This window comes from Plasmodium knowlesi, assembly GCF_000006355.2.
Source record: "Plasmodium knowlesi strain H genome assembly, chromosome: 7".
NCBI classification, from domain to species: domain Eukaryota; phylum Apicomplexa; class Aconoidasida; order Haemosporida; family Plasmodiidae; genus Plasmodium; species Plasmodium knowlesi.
Genome location: NC_011908.2, coordinates 123,585 through 146,882, shown reverse-complemented (window position 1 = coordinate 146,882; position 23,298 = coordinate 123,585). Strand labels below are relative to the sequence as shown.

Here is a 23,298-nt window from a genome sequence, read left to right as displayed (position 1 = left end):
TTTTTTTTTAATTTTGCATCAGCCCCATCACCACAAATTTTTTTTTTTTTTTTCGCCATTAATATATTTGAACGCAGAATGTATCATCGTAAACACGCATTTGTGAGAATATACCCTAGCTCGATTGTACAAGCATACACGCGGATGTGCGCGTAATATATGTACCCTCTTTGCGCGCAGCCCTAGGCCCTTTCATCACTATTTCAACAGTGTGGTGACCAGCCGTTGGAGTAATAGCAGCAAAGCACTCCTGGCGAAGGGTAGGCGAATTGGTGTTAACTTAGTAGGTTTTACTTACCTACACAGTTGTATGCAGTTTTGCTTTCATTTTCAATATTATTTTATACGACCAATTTTCACGCCCCTGATTCAGTAATAATTAGACCTCCTCTTTGCGTATAAATTGTTGTCCTGATTTAGGTATACCCCTTGGAATGTTTACACATGCCACATTTCTACGTGTTGACATTTTTATGCTTTTTTAAAAGACACTTATTTCGTAGTTAAAATGAGTTCGGATGTGTAATTTCTTTTCTCCCTCTTTTTTTTTTTTTTTTTTTTTTTTTTTTTTATGCATTCTTTTTAAAGAACACGAGGGGGAGGCGCATAGTTTAATACTTAACAGTTTTGTCGAGGAGGCTTGGCAGCCCTTATATGCACGTATGTAGTCGCACGAATTGTGAGAATATGAATTTATATGCGCTTGTCGAAGTTTGACGTGTTACATGCTTGAGAAGGGGAAAAAGAAGTGACATAAAAAAGGGGCGTAAAAAAAAATGTCACAAGAAAAGCCGCATTAGTTACTTAAGAAGCCCATGATAACATTTTGAAAATGTCCCTCATAATTAATCTCACTATACTAATTTGATTATATGCCTAGCACAGTTTAGCACACTCTTTTAGGTTCCTTTTTTTTTTTTTTTTTTTTTTTTTTGTCCCTTATTATTGTGTGTGCCACCCCTTTATCCACACCCTCCTCACAATGGCAAAAAGCTCTTTACTTCTTAGTAACATAAACAGTAGTGTGAAAAATAAGATAGCTTCTTTACACATAGAAGAGGTAGATGGGGTGCAGGAGGTCACTTTCGACGAGAACTCTGCTTCCATATTGTTCAATGACAGTATAATTGACGCAAACAGGTTAGTAGCAATTATAAATAGCAACGAAGATATGGATGGAGAGTTCCAAGAGGAAGATAAAGGAGAAGAGAACAACCCAATGAGCGAATTTGTTCATCGTGGAAATGTGGACGATGTAAACACGTTTACCTTTTATCCGAAGGGTAAGGAGACAAAAGATAAGCACAATAATAGTTATGCTAAAAATATCGTTTGGGGAGAAAATATGGAAGAAGGGGTGAACTCGAGGGGGATAAACGATGGGGATGATGGATATGTGACTTTAGCAAATGTATATGACGGTGATGACAATGATGAAAAAGGAGCGAATGGAAAAATAAGTCGACAGTTTGATAATGCATATGCAAGGAGTTACAGTGGAGAGGGTTATCAGGAATTTTATAGGAAAGACATGAATGATGTGGCAGATGGTGATGCGCATAATATGCAGACCGACGAATGTCCTGGTGAATGCCGCACTGGCGTTAGGGATAACACCTTGAAAGATGCCTATAATGGAAGAGGAGGAATAAATGGGCGCTCAGAGGAACGGGCGATCAAGAAGACCGAAGTGGAAGGTGAGCATGGAAGTGTTGAGAACCTCCCCCATAGGGAAAATTCCGCTACCTTCCAGAAGGTTAAGGAAACCAAAAGGAAGAAACAGCAGGGTAAGAAGCAGGGGATGGAACAGTCGAACCGTGAATGCTCAAATAAGGACGGATGCAAACAGGGAGAGAATTTCGAGGAGAAGGAGGCACACTTACGTAAGGGAGATTCACTCCAAAGTGGAGGAAGCCGAAGAGGAAAAATCTTCCAAGATTACGAAACGTACAGAGGAAAAAAAGAAAATATATACATTTGCGAACTGAGAATTTACAACATGACATGTGATAACTGTGGAAATAAAATTATCAATTTTTTAAAAGACAAAAATTTAATCCTAGATGGAAATAGTTTTGCAACAGATAGTAAAGTGAAGTTAAAATTAAACGTGTCTTCTGAGGGGGATTCATACCAGTCGAACAGCCGTTTCAATTACCAAGGTAGCGATAACAATAGTGTAAAAAGTTTCGTGAACAAAATAATGAATGAAATAAAGGAGAGCGGATTTAATAACGACCTGATAGACTTGTACAAGGATGAAGATAACCATAATAAGGGCATCCTGTTTGACATCACTCTGTATGTATTCAGGGACGACGTGATTAAGGCGTATGGTTTGTTGAAAAATATGAAGGGTATTAAAAATGTAGAATACGATGTGAAGCATGAGTATGTGTACATTTTGTATAACCCAGATGTAGTCGGCATTAGGTTCATTTTGGAATGTTTAAAAAAGAAGAAAAATATCGACGCCTACTATGATGAAGACAAAGAAAAATATTTTAGAAGCACAAGAAATAACGAAATGAATAATTCTCGTAAATTAATTGAACTTTTGTGTTGCTTTATTTTGAGCATTGTAATTATAGTCCTTAATAATTACCAAATGAATATGGGTTCAATGAATGGATTTTATTCCTATGGTAATTACAAGAATTACGTGAAGATGCTTAATTTATTCCACGTCAATGATAGGAAAGGTGATTTTGGAGGGGAAAGCGTTCCACATGAGGAGAAGTCTGTTCAGTTGGATGTGGAGAAGAACAATTTTTTTTCCAGTCCTTTGCTCAACGAACGTTATTTTACACATGGGAAAGAAAGGCAGGAGATAACCACATCGGGTGAAAATGCATCTCAACCCGTTTTTATTTCCGATGTGGGAGGCAATTCGAGAAAGGGGGAGTTGAAAGAAGTTGGATCAAGTAATGAGAAGAAGCAAAGTCTGGATGAAGCTGATTTTGACAAGAACGAGGGTAAGGGGAAAGACGATTCGGTCATCGCGCACCCGGAAAGCCTAGATGTGAAGATATCTCAGGGTAAGGAAGTTAGTAAGAAGATGGACCATTTGGAGGAAGATCCGGCAGAGGAGGAACATGTAGAAGGACTCAACGTTGCAGATGAAAAATCTGGAGAGACGAACACGAAGGAGAAACAAGCAGAAGAACACGGAAAGGATAAATTATCCCCTTCTGATAAAGTACAATCGAAAATGTATGAAGAAAATCCTTCGAAGGATGAGGAAGGAGCAGAGGATGTCGTGGGGAAAAATGTGCACAGTTCGAAGAAGATTATTCCGAACTCTAACTATTTTCAGAAAACTTCTTCAAATGGTAAAGATATTAAAAAAGGGAGTATGACCGAGATTGGCGAGATGGATTTTCTGTTTGACTTTCGACGGGATGACAAGCAGAAAAAGGGGGGAAAGGGAGGGAAACGTACAGGAACGTCTAACGATGTAGCTGCGTCCGCAGAAGGTGCTGTGCTGAGGAAGGATCCTCATCCCAGGGGAAACTCCGTGGCACATTTTCACGCTCGCTTCAACAGAGGTGGAAGCGCGAAGGGGAAAGGCGTAGATTCAGGAAGAGAAATGAAAAGAGCATCTTCCCAAGAGGAAAACATTAAAAGAGAGAAAGAACAAGAAAATTGTAAAATGGCGAAAGAGAAGAACCCGGAGGGGGAATCAAAAGGAAGTAGAAAGAAGAAACAATTATTAGAAAGGGAGTCCATTTTTTATGAAAAGGATTTAGACAGTAGTATGACCAATACGTCGTTAAGCATGTATCTGGACAATAAAATATTTGGAAACCTACCGCTGAGGTTATTCTTTATTTTTTTGCTAAGTTCCATTGTTTATTTATATTTCGGATTCCATTTTGTTTTAAATGGATACAAGAATTTTAAGAATGGAATAATTAGTATGAACGTTTTAATATCAATAAGTTCCTCGTTTTCGTACTTTTACTCTCTTCTCCTTCTGCTCTTCTGTTTATTTTTTTCTATTGACTTGGATGGAATTCCACTCTACTTCGACTCGTCCGCTTTGCTAATATGTATAATGAAGCTGGGGTTCGAAATTGAAAATTTTCTAGTCAGTTTTACGAATAAGAAAATAGAAGATTTGTATGAGAAAAACACCAATCAAGTGTACATACTGGAGAAGAGGAATGACAAAACGGAAGATTCTCCGTTAAAGAAGCAGATAAGTAATTGTACAATTGCCAGTTCGCAAAATGGGAAAGACAATGAGGTCCCTGTTAGTCATAGCAACTTAAGTGACAATCGGAATATGTTCCCAAGTAGAAATGAATATATATCTCCTGTTGGAAGCAGTGGTCTGTCTGAACTTTGCAAAAATAGCGTTGAGTTTTCGAGCAAAGAGTTTAGGGTAGAGGAAGGAAGGGGTGCAGGAGCAGGAGATGATACCCCCTGCAATGGGAAGATCCTCTTTCCTCATGAACGCAAAGGAATAGATATAAACAAAATATTTTTTGAAAACAAGAAGATAAATATAAACGATTTTACGATAAATAGTTACCCAGTCCAATTTATCCAGAAGCACGATATTTTGGTGTTTTACGAAGGTGCCACGTTACTAGTTGATGGAATAAAGATGAATGATGACATGTCCTATGTGGACGAAAGTATGATAAGTGGGGAGAAAAAACCGATTACCAAATTCAAAGGGGACAAAATATATGCAGGGTCTAAATGTGTACAGGGGATGATAATTCTTTTTGTTGATGATATTTCCAAGGGGAATTATATTGAATATGTTAAAAAAACTTTAGACGAAGTGAACTGCAAAAAAACGAATTTACAATTATATGCAGATAAAATAGCCAGTATATTCATCCCATGCATTATAGGGTTATGCATTGTGGTATTTTTCATTTGGTTTTTCCTGACCTATTTTGATTTTGTAAATATAAGGAAGGATAATTATTTTAAGCTGAACAGATTTTTATCATGTGTATTTTTCTCCATACATTTTTCTTTATCAATTTTATGTGTGGCTTGTCCCTGTGCCGTTGGCTTAGCGAGTCCTCTGTCCATTGCCATCAGCTCGTACATATGTAGCAGTATAGGAATAATATTAAAAAATATAAATATCTTCGAAATATTCCTCGAATGTAATCATTTCATTTTTGACAAGACGGGCACACTAACGGTTGGGAAACCAGTGGTAAACAAAGTGTACGTATCCTCCAATTTAGAGCTCTTCACAGATCAATTCTTGAAAGGTGCGCCAAAGAACAAGCTTGTTGTGAATTTTAGGGGAGACGATATGAACAGTGCATTAGACTCCCTCTCTAGCGGTGACTACCATTTTGGCAATTTTCGTCTGCGCAAAAGTGAAGAGAAAAATAAAAGAGCACATAAGTGTGCACCCAATCGGAGTGACATCAATGAAGTGAGTGTATACAGTCGTTTAGGTGAAAATTCCGATGGAGAAGAACATTTTGGAAACATGGACAACAGGGTAAAATATAAGGGGAACCTTTCACAAGGTTCGGATGCCTATGTGGGGGATATCTCTAGGAAGAATGAACAGAGAAACCGAATGGGTGGAAAGGAGGATACGTGGTCAGCAAACGAAGGCACCCTGATGGAAGAGCAGAAAAATGACAGAAATGATAAGGGTAATAATAAGACGTTAAATTTTATAGAAAGCATCAACTGCTCAGGCAAAAATGTCACCTTCTATTCCTTCACAACGCAAAGGGAGTATTACAAAATTGAGATTAAGAAATCTGTAATGAGGAGAGAAGAAAAAAACAGTCCAAGGGATTGCAACGACACGGAGAACCTCCCCTGTAGTGGAAGGAAATCCATATTCAATCGCATACTGTCATTTATAAATGATAAAAGGAAGAAAAGTAAATATAACCAGATAGGAGATCCTACACTCAAGGAGTATTTTATAAACAGTGAGGAAATGTCCATTTATTCAGAGGACGATTCTTATACGAGCGAAACGAGCAGCGAAAATAATGACACTACCGTAACTGATACACAGAAAGATGGACAAATGGCATACGATGGTCAGATTAAACAAAATGATGATGATCCATATGATAGTGAAAACAATTTAAGTGAAAAGATTACCAACTGGTTATACCTCTTTTTAAGCTTAAGTTCAAATTTGGAAAAATATAGTAACCATTTATACGCTACGTCAATAAATACGTTTATAAACTCCAATTTTTGCATTAATGAAACATTTGATGTGGAAAATTTGAAGAGCGAAAAAAGCCAGGGAATTACAGGTATAGTAAATGACCTATCGGTTACCATTGGCACGTTGTATTATTGCTATAGCAAATATAAGAATACCCACTGTAGACAGGTAGCAGAAAGTGTTGATGAAAAATTGAATATGAAAAATTTGGAAGCCCATCTGTACTCCTGTGATTGTAATGTACACAAGACTTATCAATACCTGTACAATTATTCCAATAGCAAAAAAAACGAAAGTAATAATATTATTTTTATGTGTATAGAAGGAATAATCGTCGGATTTTTTACCCTCGTGGATGACATAAAACCGGAGGTGTTTGATTTGATTAGGTACCTAAAGAGGGAGCGCAAAAAGGTGTACGTTTGTACCGGAGATAATTATGTGAATGCTCTTTACATTTCCAAAATTTTGGGGATATCAAAAAGGAATGTCTCCTCGAATACATTACCCATGGAGAAGGTCCACTTTGTGAAAAAGATACAGGCACTCGGTAGTGGTGAGTGAGAGAAAACGAGAAAAATGTGTATATAACATATGCGTGTGTGTAATATGCATATGTGTATGTATGTGGACGGGAGGCCACCACAGAGGGGTATCCTTTTTGGGAGGTCTACACCAGCCATGTACCTTCTTGTCATTGTAACCACCATTTGTGGGATCGTATCCCCATGGGTGGAAAATTTACCCCACATCATTCGATCCACCACATTTGTTCACCCTTGTAGGAAAAGTGTGCATGATAGGAGACGGAATAAACGACTGCTTTGCTCTGAAGAGCGCGGACTTAGGGCTGTCCCTGAGCACGAGGTCAAACGTGGTCATGGACAGCGCCGACGCGTGCATCGTCGACAACGATATAAGCGTTATAAGGAAGTTGTTTGAAATAAGCAGAAAAACCTTGATAGTAATCAAATTCAACTTTTTGTTTTCCTTCCTCATCAACATCTTTTTTATTCTCTTGGCAAGCGGGTCGTTCTACGCCCTGAACTACGTCTTTTCGCCTTTTCTGTTCACCTTTTTGATGTTTTGCAGCTCTATCATTGTGATTCTCTCCTCATTGTCTTTGAAAATGTAGGGCACATCGGACGAACGCGCAAGGATGCGCACAAGTGTGTATACGTGTAAATGCACGTGAATAGGACCAATCACATGTCACTTCAAATCCATTCTTTCCCCCCTTTTTTTTTTTTTTTTTTTTTTTTTTTTTTAGCCTTCTTCGGGATATATGAGCAGATTTCCGATAAGTGTGATCTAGCGAACAGTCGAATTAAAACAAGTGATACCTATGAGGCGTGAACATTGTCGTGCATTGAGTTTCCATGCGTGACGAAGAACCGATGGGCAAGCTGCGCCCAGCCGGGCAGAGCCGTGTCAACTTACCCGCTTACATAGTATACATAATTAATTTAATAAAACACCTTTGTCGTTTTTAATTACTCTGTCATTTACATCCACCACCCCTATTTTCTTTCTTTTATCAATCAATAATATTTAAAAAGAAAAAGAAAAGTGAATAAGGCTTACGAGGTATTTACACGAAATATTTCGAAGTTAATAAAAAAAATAAAATAAAATAATGTACCTTTTTATATGAAAAGAAGAGGTCATCCCTTTTGTACAGAAGAGAAGACTTTCTTATTTTTTAAAATTCAAATGGAGTGATAATTTTTTAATACGCATAGGGGGCACACGCTTAGAGAACAGGTGTAAAAGTGGTTATGAAAGAAAGTAGACACTGCTGTTGTTCCTCCGTGTGAGGTTGGTAACTGGAGGTGGACGACGTAGTTGTATAATTTTCTTCTTTGTTAATTTGCCTCTTCCTCTGGTGCACTGTGTGGTCTAGCGTTGTGCACCCCTGGGAAGAGGAACTCCCTTGATGTGTCATTTCCTCCCACACCACTACATTACATTACAGCATTATCATACTTTCTGTTTCTTGGCGTCTTGAGAGTCATCATTTAGGGCCCTCTTATTCTTATTAGGCGTATTGTCCTTGGAAATTAGTAGCTGAATTTCGTTCAGCAAGTAGGAGATGTCTGAATGTTTTTGTGGGAAAATTTTTATGGCGGTAAAGTTGACGCGCTCTATTCCGTTGTACAATCTTTGGTTAACCCTAACAACAACCTTGTACTCCTTATATAAGAAATCGTAATTGAAGAGGTAATTTAGGTTATCTTCATCTAGACCTTTTAACTCTTCTGCTTTTTTCCCCAATAAATTATACCCTTCATCGGAGAAAACCCGTATATTCATAGATCCAGAGAAATCCATAAATAGGAAGTTAAAGGTGTAGTTATAATAAGGCTTAACATTGTTTTCATCACAATTCATACAAGAATAGACAATACCTTCTTCATCATTTGCATTTGTTTCATAATCATTATCTGTGACATTCTCTTGTCCACTTGACAATAATTTTTTTTTACATTTGCTGCAAGCAGGATAGTAAAATCGATGTTCATTTTCTTTGCTCTTCCAATATATTCTTTTAACTCTTCCTACGAGTGTGTATGTACCAGAAATTTTTGCTAAAACATCATTTACATCACTTAAGGCGTAATGCTTTTCAGGAATTTGGCTGACATCATTGGATAATATATTCCTCATGTTGGTGAACTGTTCATATTTTCCATTTGTATTATACCATTCTGATATCATTGTACATTTGGCTTTTAATTCTTCATTTAAGTTTTCTATTTTTTCAATCGAACTTGTGACGCCAAAAGTCCCATTTTTCATGTCATTCCAATTTCGTATATTTATGTTTGTAAAGATATAAATTTCGTTTTCCTTTATTTCATCTTTGATTAAATTTACGTTGCTGTCCCAGAAGGCTATTTCGAAGGAGTGTTTCGTGTCGTCAACGATGATAATGTTTTGCTTCGCTATATCATTTCCTTGTTTTGTCTTTAAATTGCTTACGGTTCCAATATGCTTAACTATCCCTATCAAATCTGCTGTGAATGGGGTTTCCTTTGTTGCTATTTTTATGTCCCTTAAATTAACTAGCGAAATTTTTTTTTGTATTTTTATTTCTCCATCATCTTTCACTTCATGAATTTCGCTATCCTCGTTAAACGTCAGTTCGTACTTGTGCTTTACCGTGTTGTACTTAGGGTTAGCAATAGAAACCCTACCCTTGGAAAATATATAAACTTTTTTCATTTCAATGTTGTTGAACCATTTGTCCGCCGAGCTCCCCCAAAATTTGCACGAGATGGAGTCTCCGTGTACATCCGTCACATCTATGCTGAAGAAGCTGTTGTTGTTTTTGAATGTGGACAGCTTCGTCTTGTTCACGACTTTGGCCTTGATTATCCATTTGCTCACGTAGGTCGTTATTTGGCTGATGCGGAAGAGGAGGCTGCAAAGGGAGGGGGTGGCGTGGCGGATAAGTAACATCACTGTGGAGGAGAATAACTGTGGAGGGGAACAACTGTGGAGGAGAATAACTGTGGAGGAGAATAACTGTGGAGGGGAACAACTGTGGAGGAGAATAACTGTGGAGGAGAACAACTGTGGAGGAGAACAACTGTGGAGGAGAACAACTGTGGAGGAGAACAACTGTGAAGCTGAACAACTGTGGAGGAGAACAACTGTGGAGGAGAATAACTGTGAAGCTGAACAACTGTGAAGGGACACCACTGTGTGGACGTGCCTTCCTACGAAGTAGCGTCTGTTGACGCGTGCTGCAAGTCTGGTGGGAGGAGAATCTTCCTGCAGAAACATCCCTTTCCTCACCAGCAAAGTAATGCCTCAAAAATGTACCCATAAAAAAAAGGGTAGCACGTATATCAGAAAAATACACTGGACATATTCTACCCATTCATATAGAACATTTGGAAAATATTTTTAAAACGGATGTGCAAATTCAACTATCATAGAGATGCGTGTACAAGGTGTTACCCATTCCGTTTGGTGTATTTTTTTTCATATGCACATTTTTATGGACGTATAACTCCTTGCTTAGGAATGTAAATTCTCCCCTCTCAGCCATTTGGACGTTTTGGCTTATCATGAAACTTACTCGTTTTCGCTCATTTTGAATTTTACATCAATAAATGTGGTCCGTTTTTTGGTTACTGTTTGAGCGGTTTAAAATAGGGAAAGTGAATTTTTATACATTCGTAAATTTCGTAATAGGGCTAACTCGACGCGTATATGCTTATGTACGAAAGGTTCTCTCTTCTGTTTTTCTTTCCTTCTGTGTTATGTGTTTGCTATGTTTTTAGCTTATGATATGCTGCGGAAGGGGGGAGAATAGGCAGCAAAATGGGCGGTAAAGTGCGCGGTTAAAATATGTCATGAAAAATGCCCCCCAAGGTAATGCAATAATACATACCTGTACGGAAAAATACCAAAGGAGTAAGGCAAAGGTTACGCGAGTGCTTTTAAAATATAGTTATTCGACTGAAAAAAGAAAAGAAAATAAAATAATAAAATAAAAACAGCTCTTTCCTTTTTGCCTTTTTCCTTTTACATGCGCTTGCTCATTGTGCTATATATATCATTTAAAATTTTTTTTTCTTTTTTCAAAAAAGTAAACTACTGCTGAGAAAATATTTGTGGAATGTATGCCAATTGACGATACTGCTTTCCTTTTTTATTCTCGAAACTTTACACCCATTTTTGCTATTATCACATGTAAGTTTTTCGTTATAAAATAGGGTCATAAGAATTCGCTAAATTGCATTTTTTCTCGTTTTGTTTATATGTTCCTTATTTACCTCTCGTTTTTTTTTTTTTTTTTTTTTTTTTTTTTTGTTAATGTGAAAAAGATTAGACACAGACCATCTTTTAAATTTTTTCACATCAACGATAAATAAACGAAAGTTGCGAAATCAAAACTATGCAAAAAAAAATGGGGATTTAAAAAAAAAAAAGAAAAAAAAAAAAAAAGTGCGAGGAAAATGTGTGTACCGAACGATAATTATAAGTATAATAAAAATACGAATGAGCGTGTAAGTAATTTACCAATGATACATTCGTGAAATGATGGAAAAAATAAAAGATGGTACAATGTGGGAAGAGTTGAGGGGGAGTGTGCAAACGTGGTTAAATATATTTTTTATGCGCGAATATTTACAATGTTATGCTTCACGGATTAAGGTTACCCACAGTATAAGGTCCTTTTAAAAAAGGGGTAAATAAAAACGGATCCTACGTCATAACGCGGGGTACTTTTCCTTGTCCAATTATGCTTTCTATGTGTTAATTGTAGCATACGATGGAGAACGAACAAAAGGGAGGGGCGAAAAAAGACAGAAATTGAGGGGACACGAAATGTACTTTTAATGAAGACAACGTAGGGAAGCACTGCACGAGGTGTCATGTTTTGCGGAGTGCCCATGGGCACAGGTACATATGTATCTTTACATGTGCGTAAACAGTATCCATGCGACGCGTTCCGATGAGCCCATCCGGGGGTATATCTCACCAATGCAGCGTTACAGAAAATATGCGAGCTATCAACTGGTAGACAGAAAAATTAACGCATGATACATCGCCCTATCCACCGACATAATTAAGAGAAACTATGCCCCTTATTAGCCACGATGTTTACTTCTCAGTTAAAAAAATATATATATGTATATATATATATCCTATTTTCTGCACAAGTACGCTAGGTGTATTACATTAAAAAGATAAAATTTTTACATTTTTCCGTAACATTCGAAAGGCATATTTTGTTAAAAAGATGAATGTTTGTACAAAGTTGCGAATCTCATTCTTATATTCCCTTAAATTTGTTCACTTGAAAAGTTTGTAAAAGGTGTATAGTGTTACAATTGGGGATGGGAGAATGTTATGGTGATATCTTACCAATGCTTTGCGCATAAAAAGAGTTGGCGTCGAGGGAGGTAAACCTCTAACCACAACTGTGTGCTGGTGTTATGTGGCTATTGCTGCGGACAGTGTGGTGACCCTTACAGTTGAAGTAACTCAAATGAACGTTCTTTTTGCGCCACAAATAAGGGAGTGAAAAAAAAAAAAATGCCAGTGCGAAGGCGAGTTTTTTATCCGTTTTAAATAAAAGAAGTGACATATATGGCTGTGAATTTGCGTCGGATAAGTTCCCCTAAAGGTGAAAGCTAGCACACGTTTAACACACGTAGTGTGCATTCCCACGCCGGATATAATTAAAAAGCGAGGCATTAAGAATAGGACCATTCTTTGTACCCGTTTGTGCGGGAATCAGCGTAACTGAGAAAATAATAATTTCAGCATTACCTCCTTTGCGTTGCGATAACATATGTACCAAAAGGGGGAAATGTTTTTCCCGTTCATTTTAAAGCATTCCTTTGTTCCACGAGGTGAATTAAAGAAAAAAAAATAATAATAAATAAATAAATAAAATAATAATAAAGAAATAAAATAATAATAAAGAAAAATTCTTTTTCGCGCTGCAGCACTCTCAGAAAGTAGCCAACAGGCAGGGATATATGCATGGACGAAAAAAACAAAACTCCGTAAAACTGAGCTAAGCTGTGTTAATACATTAGGGCGCGCAAAGGGCCCTTCTTGAAGTGCCCCACTTGAAAGAACGTTAATTGTGTAACTATTTGTGGCACAAAAACGGGGGAAACAAGAAAGTGTAAAAAGCATGGTGCCCATTTCTAGGAGCAAAAACGTAAAAAATGAAGGAATAAAGAACAAGTGAACCGAAATGAAAGTGAAAAGTAAAATGGGTATTTTTTTTTTTTTTTTTTTTTTATCTTTTCCATTTTTTTCCCTTGTGAAAATAAGAATACACACAGAGCGTGAATAAAGCAAAACATTTTATTGTTAACACTTGTTAAGCTTGTAAAATGGTTACGGTTGATCCAGATATTGCAAATCCCCCTTGAGTTTAGTTCTTTTTTTTTTTTTAAAAGTATATTTTTGCATGTGAGCTTTTTTTATGTACCTTCTGAATAAGTAGGCATTTCATTTGTACATTTTACATGTATACAATAATGTGCCGTTCTGCCCTTATTTTTTGACTAAACACATCCGCAAACGTATGTATTAACAAGATTGAAGAGGAAAGAACCTTAGGAGAACGTGGGCGGAAGATTCATATGCCTGTTTTTTTTTCCCCCCCCCAAATAGTTGCCACTATAATGAGTTCGTAAGAAATATTACGCATATGTATGTTTATATCGAAGAATAGGAGTATAAACGTACGCACGGGGGTATATATGCATGTATATATGTGCTTTGTATGTATATATTTGTACGTGCATACGCATATATGTATGTGCCTGCCTAGGTACGCGCCTGCTCAGCACAGTAAGGTATATAAAATCTAAAAACGGTTGTTCAGAAAAAATGTACAGAATATGGTGTTTGCTCTTCTTCGCCTTTGAGTTTGTTTATTCACGCCGAGCTTTCATTAATGTCCACAAGAATAATATTATCAACAACAAACTGGGGGTCAATAACACGTACAATAAGAATGCGCTATACCAGAGCTCCTCCAAGGTTCCCATTTCGCAGGTAAAAATGGAAAAGAGCATTCTTACGGGGTTACAGCGTTAGTTCTGCACGTTGTGGGATAACTATTCAGTTCATTTCGTTGCCTTTTTTGTAAATGTTGTACTGTTAACCCGTTTTTTTTTACTACCATGTGCAGTAGCTTTACTACACCATTTTGTGTTTTATTTGTCTCGACAGTTATGTGCCCCTTTTTAGTATACAATCTTTTTTTTTTCTCCTGTTTCGTATTTCCCCCCTTTCATCTGTTCCCTTTTTGTCCTTCCCCCCACAAACACACACACACTTCTGCAGGCCATTACGAAGAAGCAGATAATTGAGGAAGTCTCCATGGAAACAAAGGAAAGCAAAAAGACAGTGGAGAAAATTATGAACGGAATATTTGACAACATATACAAACACCTGGAAAATAATGAAAAAATTTATATTCACAAATTTGGAATGTATTACAACATTTTTAGAAAAAAAAGGTGCATTAAAAATATGCGAACAAAGGAAGACATTCATATAGAAAGTAGCCATATGCCGCATTTTAAGTTCTCCAAAATATTTAGGGACCTCATAAAGGTGAACGTGAAGGCGAAAAAAGGCGACGAGGAGGATGAAGAAAACGACATGAATGAAGAAAACATGAACATGGGAAATATTAACGAGAGTTTCAACGAGAACGTGAATGAGAAATTGATTTATTGAGCTAGCATGGGTTAAACAAAATGGAGAAACGGGAAAAAGGGTGATGCGCCTTCCACACACTACTCAAGTAGATCGTGTGCTTTTTATTTTATTTTTTTATTTTTACAAAGGGATTCCCCCTTTCTTCATATCAGTGAAATTATTTTTTCCAAGTTATTCCAAACAGGAAGGCGTACCACTGTGTGCATTTTTTGCGCGCGTGCAAAATTTTTCAACGTGTATGTATTAATGATAATCGTTTTTTTTGGCGAATAGCAAGTTGTCTTTCCTCTTATTTTTTCAAGTTAAGCATTGCATCGGCAGAGCAGTACAGAGTCACATTATTGTGCTTTGCTGTACCCCATGGTCTCGCTTTGCGATGTTTTTTTTTCAAAATGCGCTAGTGCATTTTTTTTTTTTTTCCTCAGCGACGTGTACCTCTCTTTTTCATATATATACATTTTTTTTAAAGTCTACAACAAAGTTGCCATTTTTAGAAGAACACTTTTTCAGTACTTCATTTTTGGCACAATCCGTGGCCACCATTTGCACACACGCAACCCCTGATGGGGATTATCGAAAATCATTATTAGGGGGAGGATTCAAATAAAGTGATAAAAAAAAAAAAAAAAAAAAGTTGAACATGCGGTTCGAGTGAAATACATTGAAATATAAATTAAAAATAAAGGGAGTTAAGAGGTGTCATATGACAGGTAGGGAAGTGCACCTAAAACAACTGTACGTTTTATAAACAAAAATAGGGGGGGGGGGGAATAAATAAAACGACGTGATGGGAAGAGTTTTTTTTGGGGGGAGAGGGGTCATTAAAACGGTAGAGCGGCGATGGGAATGCGCTGCTGAGGCGTGGCTGCACTGCTTCCTAGAAACGGAGCCGGCTAACCATAGGACTATAAAAAAAAAAACAACACAACAATGTACATAGCACGAAAAGAGAGGAGCACTGGGAGGAAGATATCTTCTTAATGGAAGAAAGGGTTAACGCTTCACTTCACTTAATTAACAGCTTCGTAGAACAGACAATATGCTTTGGCAGACTCCACTTCCGAAACGTCCACGACGGTCACTATGCTGTCATCGAACTTGTACCACTAAAAAAAAAAAAAAAAAAAAAAAAAAAAGAGGGGTTGATAAAACGGGGAAAGCTCAATTGGATATGTGTGCACATATGTACCTATGTAGATACGTAGATGGCGCCTGCATGCACAATTGTTGGCGCTTGTTTGACTTCCCAATCATACCACAGTGGCCCCATTGGAGTGTTTCCTCTTGGTGTAGCAGATGTAATGACCATAGTTCGAGTTCAATCCGCGATGAACTATAACTCCAAATAAGCTGTACTTCCTAGGGTTTTCAATAAATTGTCCATTCTTTTTCTTCAAAACGTTTTGTACGGTAAAATCGTTCAGGTCGAATTTTATAGGGTTGTCGATTTTGGATCCATCCTCCAACAAACGAATCAAATGAACGATGAGAACATTGGGCTGTTTATACACACAGGAGTGTTTAAACATTTTTTTGCATTTACATTTTTCGCATGTAGAATTTACTTCCTCCTTTTTAAAATATTCCACCAAATTATCATTTAAATTATTCTCTGCATTTTTTTTAAATACATTAACACTTAAGTTGTACACAGGCTGGTACACATAGTTTACATAGCTACATTGAGAACAGGAAATTTTTTCTTCTATTAAACCTAAAAATAAATCTGAGATAATGGATTGTTCTTTCTTCAAGCAGTAATCAATTTTGTTATTTTTGTCGACCGATTCATCAACTACCTTCATCATATTGTGAATAAAATCAAAAAGGAGAAGAAGAAATTCATGGCAATCTTGTTGTTCATTATATTCAAAGAGGTATGAATATTTATCATTTAGCAAATTTAGTAACTTATTAACATTGATAACTTTTCCTTTATTGTGCATTTTACTTAACTGAAATAATTTATTGGATAAAGATAGCAAGAGATCTTCATCTTTTTTTTTATTATTATTTCCAAAGAGGTTAAATGGGATACTATTGGTGAAGAAATTTTTGTTTATAAATGAGGAGTTCATATTGTCTGTGTCTTCACTAGAAATATTTAAATTCTTGTATTTCACGTTTACGTAATTTTGTAGGGTATATATTAATTTGAATTGAACGGCTAGACATTGGAGAACAACATTGATGTAACACGTGGCAGAGTAATTAACTAGTCCGGCTGGTTGTTCCTTCGTCGTTATCATACTAAGGCTGTTATTGTTGAATTCACTTTCTCTCTTAGGATTACTTCCTAATAAAATATTTTTCATTCGTTCTTTATCCTGGTACATATTGCGGTTCGGAACGGGACGATTGCGAATGCTAAAATTGCTCCTTTCACTGTTGCTACCACTGTTGCTAGCGCTGCTGCTGTTGTTCTGGCTACTTTCGATGCTACTCCCGCGGCTACTCCCACGATAGCTACTGCTGTTGCTGGAATAGCTACTATATTCCTTCAGCATTAAATTCGCGTTGTCCAGCGCAGTATTTAATCTGTCCAAGACCCTGTTAGAACCGCCATTGGTTGGCTGTTTGTTTGCATTAAAATTCTGTTCGTATTCTTTCCTTTTAGCCCTTTTTTCATCGACAGTAACACCGTTTTTTTCCGTGGAGACAATTTTGGGGATATCCCCATTGGCATTGCTATGACTACCCCTCCTCTGCTTATTTTCCCCTTTACAAATTGGTCCATTTCCTGCACCCTCCTTTGGCTCATCTTTATCTTTCGGTGAACTGGTTGCACTTTTAACGCTGTTGTCCGTTGTCCCCTTGGATTCCGTCTCGGTGCTGGTTAAATAGCCATTGCTGGATGCCTCGTCCCCATTGTCAGCATTGTACTCTTCGCAGGACTTGTAAATTTCGTTTCCGTTTGAGGAATGGCAACCTAAGGAGTTCTTCTTTGGAGGAGAGTTTAAAATAGCCTTGGTAGAAGTGCTAGGCTGATTATCACTTGGGTTTCCACTTTTATTATTGTTGTCTTTACTTGCGTTACTTTTTGTGTAGGTACAGTTGCCGCTTAAAATGGTAGGCACCTTAATGTTTGCCTTGGGGCCGAAGTAGGAGGTGGCGTTGTTGGACTCGTTCTCTGTCTTCACATCTCTCGGGGGGATCGCTTCCCCCGTACTTTCCTGTTTTTCCTCTTCGCGCTCCTTTGGGTCCTCTTGCGGGTCTTCCTCTTTAGCGTTTTCCTCATTATTATTACTGTCATTATTTTTGTCCTTATCATTGTTATTATTATTGTTGTTACTGTTATTATTGTTGTTACTGTTATTATTGTTGTTACTGTTATTATTGTTGTTACTGTTGTTACTGCTATTACTGTTGTTACTGTTATTACCGTTATTACTGTTGCTGCTGTTATTGTTGTTGGTGCAGCCGTTTCCGTTGTTAGTGCCTTCTTTTCCGTCAGCACTACCACGGTGTCCGCTACTACTACCGCCATTTTCGTTACTATTACCGTCGTTATCACCCAGAGCGGTGCTCCTTACGTTGTCGCACAACTTCCTTGCGAGGTGTGTGGGCGGAAATACTGCGCGCCCCACGTTCACATTCACATGCACGTTTTCCAGAGATGTGACTCCAGTCCCATTCGGACCAGAAAATACACTGAAATTATTATCATTCTTTTCCTTCTCTGAAGGGTTTTCCTTTTCGGATAATTCACTGAGGTTACATTTTGTATTGTTACCATGGTCTTCATGCACAATGGCACTGTCGCTGAGGGTGTCATTTTCATTTGAATAAAATGAGTACACACTTTCATACGAATTTTTATTTTTCAAATTTATCATTTTGTTCATACTTCTTCGATTAGATTCATCATACTCCAGAAAAAAGGAAGAGCTATATTCCTTTTCCTTCAGCCCATAAAAGTGCAAGAATTCATAATAATTATGTGCGCACTGTTTGGTGCGATTCTCTCTAACTGCTTCACCGGCGGAAGCAGCCTGAGCAGTGATCGGCGAAGACGGAGAAGAAATAACACTTGGTGATACTCCACCGACAAGTGAATTCTGCGCACCGTCTAAGCTGCTTCCTGAATGAGTGGTGTCGCCCCGTTGCTCCTCTTTTGAATAGTTAAAAGTGGAAAATAAATTATCCACATATTTTGGCTCCATCAAATAGATAATATTTTTATTCATTAGGTCAGAATTTGAAATGGGGACATAGCGGTCATAAATATTATTGCTATTTCGTTTAATACATGGTCCACCTCTGAACATGAAGTGTAGAAATCTCCACATGTACTGATTGGTGCATATATAATCTTTCCCCTCCTTCAAATTCCTTTTCATGTGTTTTTTGTTCAACATGTAGGAACTGAACGACTCGTTGTCTGACTCCTCTGCGTTATATAATTTATAGTTTGTGATACATCCTGGGAATTCGCCATTTGGAGTGAAGATAAAGGCCTTCAATTTGTTAAACCAGTCGAGGTGTATATAATAGTGATAGTCATTGGAGTCATCCGGGAATTTTATGTTAATATATTTCTGATAGAAATATTGTTGCATTCTTTTCAAAAATGATAAATTTTTCTCTATATCATCTAGTTCCTTTGTTTCTACGTTCCGTAAAAGTAGTTGTAGAATTTCTTTCTTTTTTTTGGTGGAGCTGTTGGTATTCCCTGAATGGGTAACTATTTGGGAATGGTCAGTTGAGGGTGGGTGCAGATCATCATGCGTGGATATTTTTACCTTCACCGATTCGTTCTCTTCATTTAGATTTTTATCATCGTTCATTTTTTTCTCACTTCGGGGTACATCAGCTGGGTATAGTGAATACTCTGAAGATCTTTCCTTATCGAAATTACTGCACAAAACATTCATAATTTCGTAGTGTGAATAATTTTTAAAAATTTTTAATTTATTCCCTTCTGGGGGAATTATTTCTGGATTTCCCTTTTGTGTCTCCTCTTCGGTACTCGTAAGGTCGACGTTAATCTCCCTATGAATACTGGTCATGTTGAGCACAGAATTTTCATTTTTACTTCTTTCAAATATCTTTTCATCCATGGGGGTAGGCGTGCATTCACTGTGGTCATGCCTACTTGGTGATTCATCTCCTCCAGGCGTCATGATCCTTTTACCCGATATAGGATCTACTAGATTGTTGATACTTTCGACAGAGTGCCCATTCGACGGGTCGGAGCTGGTAGCGCGATTCCCGTCGCTATGTCTATCGAAGTGTCCTTCGCGGTTGCACTTTTGTATTATACTGGATGTAGCATTATGATCATTGTCGCCATCGGTAGCGTTGTTTAGCGTGGCTAGGTTCACTTTACCGGAGGAGGCATCGTCACAAACGCCTTCCCCCTCATGTATGTGCGCATCATTTAGCATGTGCACATCGGATAAATTATTACAAGTGCCAATCTCACAATCATTCGCCGAATTGATGTCCCTGCTTATGTTATTGACATACTTCATAATATCATCGTTTATATGTGCATGGAAGCTGGCACCACTACTCCTAGAGCCCCGCTGATTTATTTCGTCAAAGGTCTCTTCACTAACTTTATTTACATAATTAACACTTTGTTTTTGTAATAGAACATTATTTGGGCTCATTTCCCCATTTTCCATGGAATCAGCCGAATGGCTTTTGTTCATAAAATTTTTTATCCCATAGGCTGCTTTTTCAAATACTACATCAGAGTTTAAGTAGCTCGCAGTTTTGTCTACATGTTGATCTATTTCGCAAATTTTATTTGCTTCATTTTCTACATTAACTTGATTTATTAACTTGTAATTAAGGTTTTCAATGGTTATCTTGTTGTCTTTAATCATTATTTAAAGTAGGCGTTTCTTCAGCTCTTTTTCTTCTTTTTGCGAATTGAGTGGAATGGTTTCCGGTGCGTTGTCAGCGTGTGAATGTTGTATAATGTACAAGGGAAGTACTCAGCAGTGACAAGTAATCAGGGGGAGGGAGGTATAACAATTTGGGTATACACACACGAGTATACATAATCAGGTGAGATTCCTCCGTCGGCCTGCTTAACCTTAACAGGTGTTCATGTGTGCAGTGGTAGGAGAGTGTAGGCACAAGTACATTTGTATTCGACTCTTGGGAAGTAGCCACTGAGTCTTACATAGCAAACGAGAGAAGGATTTATTTAATTATTCGTGAAAAATGAAGAAAGATGAAATGGGGATGGGGAAAAAAAAAAAAACAGAACGCAATAAAATGACATAAATTATGGTGGAATGTGGAAAGAAGAGGTGAGATAAAATGTGATATGTATATCATGAAAAATTAATCGAATTAATCTTGCAAAATAAACTTGCACTAATTAAAAATTCGAAAAGTACACAAAAAAAAAAAAAAAAAAAAAAAGTGAAATTTTTAAAATTGGGGCTTTAAAAATGGTTCTAAGTGTTACGTATATGGGGAAGAGGGCCATGGCCATTTCATCATGCCCAAGGCAGTTATATGCACAACTGTACAGATATGTACAAACGTGAACTCTGTTCCATGCACACACGTACGCACACTTGGCTACACTCTAATCATAGAAAAACTGTGCGACGAGGAACTTCCTTCAGATTTATCGCCTCTCCAACATTTATTGCATATTATACGTATGGTGATGTAAACATATAGTAGTTTGATACTTGGTAGTGTTCACAGGTGGGACCATTTATGGAAATATGCTCGTAAGTGAAGAAGAGGCAGGTGCTTGTGGCAACACGAATTATGCAACTTGGTGAATTACATGTACCATGGTGATGTACTAACAGTGCAGGGTTGACGGGGTAAAAATATGTACTTATATGATGTGCGAAGTATAACTAAAAATTTCACTCCACCTTGGTAGAAATTACATTTTTTTGAAGATAGAACTTTACTAAAATAATTCTTTCTTCAAAAAAAAAAAAAGGAAAAAATTGACTGCGTAATTTGCAAGATTTTATTTTGTTTTATTTACGCATACAATTATACAATGAACGAAAAATGCAAAAATGGAAGAAGTTTTTCGCATTGGCAATTCTATTTCATTTGCATTCGTTTCTTTCGCGTTCTTTTGCGTTATTTCGCTTCGTTTTGTTTTCTTTTATGGCAATTGTTCTTCTACTTTTTTATGATAGGCTTGTACCACGCTTAGTTTCATTCAATTCATTTCAATGGAATTTTTTTTTTTTTTTTTTTTTTTTTTCCATGTAGAGTGAATTAAATCCATATATAGCATATCTTTAAAAAAATAATCGTTCGTTCACCAATTGGGTATAATAATATGGCGCCTCTTCTGCGTACTTTTTTATGTACCATTTTGTGCACGTTATAAAAGTATTTAGTTATTATTACCAACTAGTTATTGCCTCTCTTTTTAAATTTATTCTCTGTACGCATTTTTTTTCATTTTTAACTATGTTGCTAACGAATGAATACCCCATTTTAGTGGTAGATGATACTTGGTTCATTCTAGGTTTAAAAAAAAAAAAAAAAAAAAAAAAAAAAATTGTACCCTTTTTCGTACAAGTACATATAACTATTATTATAACGATTATTTGTAGAAGTGTACGCCTTTGAAGTAGAGGGGCACGCACTTATCTCTGTTTAAAAATTTACAAACTTATTTTATAACTTCTGTACCAATGCATGATGTACATAGGTACATATGCGTTTAGTTAAATTTATATATGTACGCTGAAAAGGTGCTTGTTTATGTAGTGTGCCTGTTAGCCCCCCTGGGTGAGTCAACTTCTAAGAGGACAAGCCAACTTTAAAATGCGTAAAATTTGTTATAGGAAATTCAAAAATTGCAAAAGATAGCCACCTTCCGATAAGCCTACATTTGTGAAACTCCTTTGAGGCTATGCTTTACCGCATCACTTTGGAACTTGGCTTTTCCGTTGTGCTTTTCTTTTCTGATCATATGTACATTTTTCCCATCCCGCCCCCACCCATGTCGCTTCACCACCGGGGTGACAAAAAAGGGAGAAAAGGAAAAGAGAATACATGTAAGATGCGCGTAGATAAGTATACATATACGGTGCACATGTTCCTATATAAGTACAACATGTAACTCTATTCGGAGCCTATTGGTTTTACCTTTTTTATATGCTCTTCGCAGGGTTGTTTTTCTGGCAATTTGGTGGAAAAAAAGAAGAAAAGTGTGATAAACTGATTGTCCATCTGATTAAGGAGGAGGGGATTCTTCTCGCAGGGGAGGGTGCACATGCGAAATGGTTGCACATTTTGTTGTACCATTGGATAAGACAGGCTATTCCTGTTTGTATATATAGGAAACCCCTCTATCGAGGCATTCACGTAAGATGCGGCTAAATTGCCAAATGGATGCACGATTATAACTGCGCGATTTGGGGGTGTTCGTTCTTTTTCCCACGAGGGACAGTCAATTTGTCGAAATGGAAGAAATAGCAAAAAAAAAAAAAAAAATCGCCAAAGTGCGTAACATCTTAACTAGGGCAAAAAAATTAACTATTTTTATTTTGCAATAGGAACGAAAAAAATAGAAAACAAATTTCTTCGCTATCCACGCTTATGCTTACGTGAGTGGTAACACTGCGAATATTACCAATCTAGTCATAAGAGCATGGATCCCTAATTGTGGGAAGGTAAGGGCATTGAGTTCTACAGATTTAGACGGCTGTGCAATATACAGAGGCATGTGAGCGTTGGTGTATATATGCGTGTGGTATCAGTCCGAGATAAAACCTGCATACCCTCCGCCGCTACAACAGTGCTCTTCGCCAATTCTTATTTACGCAGAAGAGGATGAAAAAGAAAAAAGAAATTATGTTATCCTAGGGGTGTTCAATTTACTCCACAAAACTGTGTTTTGCTTGTAAAAAAAAAAAAAAAAAAAAATCACCCAAAATAAATCGACTAGGGTGACA

The 23,298-nt window shown here is 37.2% G+C and overlaps 4 protein-coding genes across 4 annotated transcripts; 2 read left to right on the top strand and 2 right to left on the bottom strand.

The window, feature by feature from the left end:
- Positions 1 to 982: 982 nt before the first annotated feature.
- Positions 983 to 7,470, top strand: PKNH_0702600 (copper-transporting ATPase, putative; the record flags this gene model as incomplete). Its single annotated transcript, XM_002258284.2, has 3 exons — positions 983 to 6,737; positions 6,967 to 7,312; positions 7,452 to 7,470. 3 exons carry the CDS (start codon positions 983 to 985, stop codon positions 7,468 to 7,470), a joined length of 6,120 nt encoding a protein of 2,039 aa, XP_002258320.2.
- Positions 7,471 to 8,161: 691 nt separating this feature from the next.
- Positions 8,162 to 10,282, bottom strand: PKNH_0702500 (replication protein A1, small fragment; the record flags this gene model as incomplete). The annotated part of the gene is made up of 2 exons (XM_002258283.2): positions 8,162 to 9,605; positions 10,269 to 10,282. 2 exons carry the CDS (start codon positions 10,280 to 10,282, stop codon positions 8,162 to 8,164), a joined length of 1,458 nt encoding a protein of 485 aa, XP_002258319.2.
- A 3,270-nt stretch (positions 10,283 to 13,552) lies between these two features.
- On the top strand, positions 13,553 to 14,410 carry PKNH_0702400 (bacterial histone-like protein, putative; the record flags this gene model as incomplete). The annotated part of the gene is made up of 2 exons (XM_002258282.1): positions 13,553 to 13,720; positions 14,012 to 14,410. The coding sequence occupies 2 exons, from the start codon at positions 13,553 to 13,555 to the stop codon at positions 14,408 to 14,410; spliced, it is 567 nt and encodes a 188-aa protein (XP_002258318.1).
- A 992-nt stretch (positions 14,411 to 15,402) lies between these two features.
- Positions 15,403 to 20,226, bottom strand: PKNH_0702300 (ubiquitin specific protease, putative; the record flags this gene model as incomplete). The annotated part of the gene is made up of 2 exons (XM_002258281.1): positions 15,403 to 15,498; positions 15,649 to 20,226. 2 exons carry the CDS (start codon positions 20,224 to 20,226, stop codon positions 15,403 to 15,405), a joined length of 4,674 nt encoding a protein of 1,557 aa, XP_002258317.1.
- Positions 20,227 to 23,298: the final 3,072 nt, after the last annotated feature.